The 7,111-nt window shown below is 34.9% G+C and overlaps 1 protein-coding gene across 1 annotated transcript; it reads left to right on the forward strand.

The window, feature by feature from the left end:
• The first annotated feature begins 361 nt into the window (after positions 1–361).
• LOC133335397 (chitinase-like protein Idgf1) lies at positions 362–1,991 on the forward strand. Its single transcript, XM_061543671.1, has 3 exons — positions 362–482; positions 540–1,067; positions 1,192–1,991. Exons 1-3 carry the CDS (start codon positions 362–364, stop codon positions 1,989–1,991), a joined length of 1,449 nt encoding a protein of 482 aa, XP_061399655.1.
• Positions 1,992–7,111: the final 5,120 nt, after the last annotated feature.

Raw genomic sequence — 7,111 nt, forward strand, 5'->3', positions numbered from 1 at the left:
AAAATATTATTGAAAATATCTTCATTAAAAAATCTACGCCTTGAGTAGATCTTGAAAAAATATTACTGCAAAAATATTCATTAAAAACCCACGCCTTGAGTAGCTCTTGAAAACAGATAGGTGATTAAAAAAATATTCAATAAAAAATCCAGGCCGTGTGTGGTTGGATCTCTACAAAAAATATTTTTTAACATTTTTTATGAATATTGTTCATTATTTATTGGTTATAAAAATAGATATTACCCTCATCGCTTCATGACTAATTTTCTGTGGTCAATAAAGATTAAAATGTATTTAAAATTTTATATTATCCATCAGTCGTAATCGGTTTCTTCGACGATACGTATTAGATACTGACGCGATGATAAAACTATTAATCACACTGGAAATATTTTTGTACTTGTTACAAATTACAATTGCTGCAACAGCTTCGAACAAAAACTTAGTTTGCTACTATGAGGTAGAAAGTTCTCATCGATATGGTATGTTTTAAATATATTCAATTCGAATGCACTTTTTTCAACAAATATCCTTTCCAGGATTCTCAAATTTCACCTTTAACCATTTGAAAAAGGGTGCTGCCCACTGTACTCATTTGGTGTACGCTTCGGCCCATTTGGTTCCCAAGACCTATGGCATTCGTTTTCCACCACAACATCAATTACTCTATGAACCGAAATTGTTGAAGAAAGCCTATCCTCAGCTGAAAATCTACCTCAGCATTGGTGGTGATGGTGATGCCAATGATAAACAGGATCCATTAAAATATTTGCATTTACTGGAAGAGGATAACCATCGACGAGGAAAATTCATTGAACAGACAATGGAAATATTAAAATTATATGAATTTGATGGTGTAGATTTGGCCTTTCCATTGCCACGCAATAAACCCAAAGAGGAGTCAAATATGGCGGCATTTCTCAACGATGTCAATCGAATGTTCGCTGGAGATAAACGGAATGAATATCGCCACTTTTATAGTAAATTTATAGCAGAGCTCAAAGAGGCATGCGATATAAAGCACTTGGACCTAACCATGACCGTTCTGCCGAATGTTAACTCAAGTGGTAAGTTTGTAATGCTTTTTCCAGATGGTCGCATAAATGTCGATATTTTTGCGGGGTTCCTCAGCGGCCCATGGAAGTCTGGGTTTTTAATTATTGTTTTTTTGAATTTTTTTTCTCCTCTCAGTTTATTTTGATGTTGCTGAAATTCATCGAAACTTCAAATTCATAAATCTCTTCGCTTTCGATTTTAATACCCCCGAGCGGAATCCCAGCGAGGCAGATTATTCGTCACCGCTTTATTTCAATCCACAACAGCATCGTTTACCCTATGCCAATGTGGATTTTCAAGTCAACTATTGGCTACAAAATGGTTGCCCATCGACGAAACTTAATTTGGGTATTGCCACCTATGGCCGAGCTTGGAAAGTAACTATTGAATCGGGAATGAATGGTCAGCCTATAATCGAAAATACAAATGGTACGGGTACTGTTGGCAACAGCTTCTTTAGTTGGCCGACCATTTGTAAATATCTGGTAACTCGAAAACAGCATCAACAACCCATGCGGGAATATACGGATCGATATGGTAACTATGCATTTCGTCCTGCCAATTATAACAATACTGGCCTTTGGATTAGTTATGATGGTCCGAAATTTGCCGCCACCAAAGTCAGATATGCACTGCAGAAGTCATTAGGAGGAATGGTAGTCTATGATTTGAGCCGGGATGATTTTAAGGGTCGCTGTCATAAGAATGACTTTCCAATTTTAAGAGCTATTCGAGAGATATTGGATCAGACGTTAAAAGCGACAACGCAGCAACCCATTCTAGGGATATCCGTGATACAACCTCGAACCAAAGCAGTACCTAAAGGGATGAAAGTTATTAGTGGTGCAGTACGAAGAAAATCGAATAGACAACAATCGGCTTTGGAGAAATTATCCAATGGCTTGCACCTTATGCAGATTTTTGCTCCTGAATAATCATTGATGTGTGAATACATTATTTTAAAATAAAACTCACAGAAACGTGTATTTGGGTCCAATACATCTATTTGGGTCCAATAGAGTTTCTGAAGCATCATAGCGCCATTTTTTTAAAATGTTTTTTCCACACAAGGCGTGTATTTTTAAAGAATTTTTTTTTCAATGGCCCAACCACACAAGACGTGGATTTTATAAAGATTATTTTTTGAAGGGGGTCCAACCACACAAGGCGTGGATTTTTTAAAGAATATTTTTTGAAAGGGGTCCAACCACATAAGGCGTGGATTTTTTAAATAATATTTTTTCAGAGATCCAACCACACAAGGCGTGGATTTTTTAAAGAATATTTTTTCAGAGATCCAACCACACAAGGCGTGGATTTTTTAAAGAATATTTTTTCAGAGATCCAACCACACAAGGCGTGGATTTTTTAAAGAATATTTTTTCAGAGATCCAACCACACAAGGCGTGGATTTTTTAAAGAATATTTTTTCAGAGATCCAACCACACAAGGCGTGGATTTTTTAAAGAATATTTTTTTCAGAGATCGAACCACACAAGGCGTGGATTTTTTAAAGAATATTTTTTCAGAGATCCAACCACACAAGGCGTGGATTTTTTAAAGAATATTTTTTCAGAGATCCAACCACACAAGGCGTGGATTTTTTAAAGAATATTTTTTCAGAGATCCAACCACACAAGGCGTGGATTTTTTTAAGAATATTTTTCCAATGGCCCACACAAGGCGTGGATTTTTTTAAGAATATTTTTCCAATGGCCCACACAAGGCGTGGATTTTTTAAAGAATATTTTTATTATTTTTGTAAAGGAAATTGCACTGCACACAAAAAATAGTCACTTTATTCTGTCTTTGTGAATCATTGGCATAGAAGTGTGAAATAAAAAAACTGAATGAGTGACCATAATTAAAAGCAACAAGAACAACAGCGACAATAATATTGAAAACGAACGAACGAAAAAACACATCACAAACAGCTAGCCAGCCATAACGATGATAGCTAGGCTACAAACACCAGAAACCAGCAAAAAACATCACCACCAACAACAACAACGACAACAGCAATATATGACACAATATTAAAAATAAACTGAAAGCTATGAATTTTTTATGTGAAACAATTGTTTTTTAATTACATTAAAAAATATTACATTAAATAATATTAACAACAAACAGAAAAAAAGATGAAAATAAAAATGAATACAAACGACACGAAAAAAAGAGTCCATAAATACTGGTACTCGAGCATAAAAATAAATTAATATTAAAATCGATTGGTGAAGTGGAAAAAATAAACACAAATACAAACGCACACACACACTGGGGAATATTAAAAAATACAGGACAGGGACGTTACGTCGTGGACATCGAGAAAAACCCAGAATTTTCCAGCAATAAAATATTTGTATGGTCGGATATGATATTTTCCATAACAAAAAAGTCAGGCAGATACCTCCCCATTATCGGTATATTTTTTCAAGCGGTAAAATTGTTCTTTAGGGGTTTCGAAAATAAAAGACCTATTTGAAGTAACATTTTTAACATATTTGCAAGGACCACGATCAGGCGTGGACTTCGTAACGTTTTTCCAGGACCACAGGTAGGCGTAGACTTTTTTAACATGTTTTCAATAACCACAAATAGGCGTGAACTTTTTTCAACATGTTTCAGGGACAACAAATAGGCGTGGACTTTTTTAATATTTTTTCAAGACTTTTTTAATATTAACATTTTATAAAAGACAGATAGGCGTGGTCTTTTTTAAAATTTTTTCAAGGATCACAAGTAGGGGTGGACTTTTTAAATATTTTTTTAAGGATTATAAATAGGCTTGGAGTTTTTAAATATTTTCTAATTATTATAAATAGTCGTGGACTTTTCAAATATATTTTCAAGGACCACAAAATGTCGTGGACTTTTAAAATATTTTAAGGACACAGGGATGCAAAGAGTTTGTAAGGACGCGAAATATGGGCCCAAAACTTTTAATATACTTATCGTAATATTTCGAATAGTTGAGCCGATCTAGACATATGTGCCCGTCCTTTCCGGCCAATGAAGATCCTTATATTTTGGTAATGATCGGTTAATTATTAAGGGGTCACATGGACCAAAAAACTTAATTTTTGTCTGTTTTTCTGGTCTGAAATAGAAGCCACAACTATGACCAGAACATTACTAAACTTTATACGGAGATAGGGATCTGGTCAAGGAACAGAAATGGTTTTTTTTTCATAATAATCGGTCATTATTTAGCGGGTCAAATGGACCAAGACTTTTGTGTGAACAAAATTCATTCTATGGCTTATATATTTACTCCTGAAGGCCATAGACCGGAGACGATGGCAGTATATCTTAGAATAGTGGTTGGCCTTTAAATTGATACCGGTTATGCTGTTTCATGTACTCTCATGATATTGTTCAATATTGCCATTATCCCACTAGAGGGCGTAAATGTCGCGCTGATCGATATGAATTTGTTCGTGAAGTTCCTGTTTTGCTCAAGGACGACGCATATAATTCGGTGACGGAAAGAAAACTTTATTTTTCTGTGGTTTTCTAGTCGCTTCAAAGGCCACTATTCGGCCAGGCCTCCATCATAGATATACTGACAGGATCTAGAAATGAAAATATAGGGAACATACCAAAAAGTGGACCTACACCGACATTTCTAAAAACGGATTATGTAAACCATAATGTAAACAATAATTTCCGAAATTTTTAATGGATAATTATACCCTCAGCCTTATGGCTAATGAGGGTGTATACACATTAACACGGTGAAAATGTGCCTCATCGAAATATTGTTTCTAGACCCCATGTTTCTTTGGACCAAATCCGTTTCAGAAAATTTTGATTTCATCCAAACTTTGCCCATCTTATTATTTCTTCCAAACTTAGTTCAAATTCGAAGATGGGGAATATCGGTCCACTCCTTCTGGAACCTCCACACAGGGGCTAGGTCTTAATGCGGCTATAGTTCATTATCGAACCTTACGTTCTAATTTTTTATCTCGCTATTCTCCGCAGTTGAAATGATTACAACAGAGTCTTAGAACCAAACACAAAACGCGGAACAAATCAGATAACTATTTTAATATAAAAAGGGGGTTATATGGGGACTACACCAAAAAGAGGGTAAATATTAATAGTTTTTGGTAGGGAGATTTGTTGCCATATACAACTACAAAATACCAAATTTCAGCGAATTCGGTTGAAAAACGCGCTCAAGAACCCCAAAATACCAAAAATTGGGGGTATCCCATCTTCGAACTTGACCTGCCTGCAGACAAAAGACAAAACCATGCAAACTTCCCGCACCCTGTCTCAATTCCTTCAGAAGATAGCGTGATTACAACAGACGGACAGACAGACTTAGAATTTTACCCTGATCAGGAATATATATACTTTATAGGGTCGCAAATGAATATTTCGATGAGCTACAAAGGAATGACAAAATAAACAAAATGGAGGTGGAGGTTCCAGTTATGGTCAAGGACAAGGCCTACAATTTTCGGTGTTGATCAGATTATAATTTTGGAATGAATTGGACCGAAAACTTAATTTTTTGTGTTATTTTCGAGTCGATATATAGACCACAAATGAAAGTCGAACATCACAACACAACCCAAGGTGAAGGGAATCTGGACAATGACTGTACTGAATACTCGTAATATTCGGAAAATATGTCAGTGTGAGGAAGAGGTGTTGTTTATCTCTAATCGGGCAAGAGGGTGGAAATATCACGAAATATCATCCAAGCTCGGAATAAACATCCGCAGAAAATTTGAGTTCCGTGGTAGTTGTGTAGGATATCGTATGGTCGGCACCTATGTTGACTCTTGAATAAATATTCTTCAAAAAATCCACGCCTATTGTGGGCCATAAACAAATATTCCTTAAAACATCCAAGCTTATAGTGGGCTTTGAAATATATTTTTAAAAAAATCCACGCCAATATTGACATTTGCAAAAACATTTTTTAAAAAATTTAAGGCATGGATTGGGCCATGAATTTGTTTTAACCCACACCTATGTTGATCCTTAAAATATTATTTAAAAAACTAAACTTACGAAAAAATCAACGTCTATGCAGCTATATAGTCGGTCCAACCTTGGGCCTTTTCCTTACTGCTTCCTACTTGATTTCCTATAAATGCCTCCATTTTGCATTTTTTTTTTAGTTTTGTTAGTTCTACGTCTCTGAAAAACCCCAACTCGCCACATATGAATGTCTATTAACATTTTAATCAAAGCAATCTGCAGAAAAAATAGAGGCTATACAATTAACACTGAATCTGATTAAATATAAAGAAATTAAGTGGTTAGTAAATAAATTATGAGAAAATATTAAAAATCGTTTTTTCTGTTTTTGTTCGTCCGCAAAATGTTTAATAAACATGGACTTTTTTGCAAACAAAAAAAACGCACATCTTTAATTTCTGCTTTTGCCTTTGATTATTTATGAAATAATTACAATAAAAGGGGGAAATAGAAAAAAAACAACATCTGAAACCAACACCTGTTACAACCCACCCAATGACAATCTATTCTAATGTTCTTTATTGACAATATTTCCAATCTTCTTTTTCATTGTCACACAAAAGTCGAACTGTCTAATACCCCACATTTCATTTGAAATTGTGTCATATTTCCTTTCGCTGAATCTTCTTGTTAGGATTTCCATTTTCTGGAAATGGAACGGTAGACAACAAAGCCTGTTGTCTGTCTACTTCAATTACGATTCATTTAATTCCGAAAAGTTAAAATAATATTTTCACTTACAGAACAGCAACAACAACAATAACAACCATCTTTCAATCACAACGGGGTTGTATGATTAACTTCGACTGACAACCGGGTCGGCAAAATAGTCAATGTTGTAGAGCATTAGTTTTCCCTTCAAAGGCCTTCTACGAAAGCTTTCAAGAATTCTATTTTTTTATTTTCATTTTAGTTTTTGTAGTTATCTAAAGTTACAGTTTCTAGTTAATGGCAATCCAGACAGACAATCGTCATCGACACAATTCTTGCAAACAAGGAATGTAAATGGAAACCCTTTTGATGGCTTAATATAATGAAGGCATAATTTTTTCGT

The sequence above is a fragment of the Musca vetustissima genome, unplaced genomic scaffold, assembly GCF_032173495.1.
Source record: "Musca vetustissima isolate MV318-11 ecotype Yass unplaced genomic scaffold, APGP_CSIRO_Mvet_v1 utg252770, whole genome shotgun sequence".
Lineage (NCBI taxonomy): Eukaryota > Metazoa > Arthropoda > Insecta > Diptera > Muscidae > Musca > Musca vetustissima.

What these genes read in the sequence shown, in the direction of transcription:
- LOC133335397 (XM_061543671.1), top strand. Translation starts at nt 362, where the DNA reads ATGATAAAACTATTAATCACACTGGAAATATTTTTGTACTTGTTACAA. An exon ending in AGAAAGTTCTCATCGATATG is followed by an intron (nt 483 to 539) that starts GTATGTTTTAAA and finishes TATCCTTTCCAG; the next exon opens with GATTCTCAAATTTCACCTTT. An exon ending in GCCGAATGTTAACTCAAGTG is followed by an intron (nt 1,068 to 1,191) that starts GTAAGTTTGTAA and finishes TTCTCCTCTCAG; the next exon opens with TTTATTTTGATGTTGCTGAA.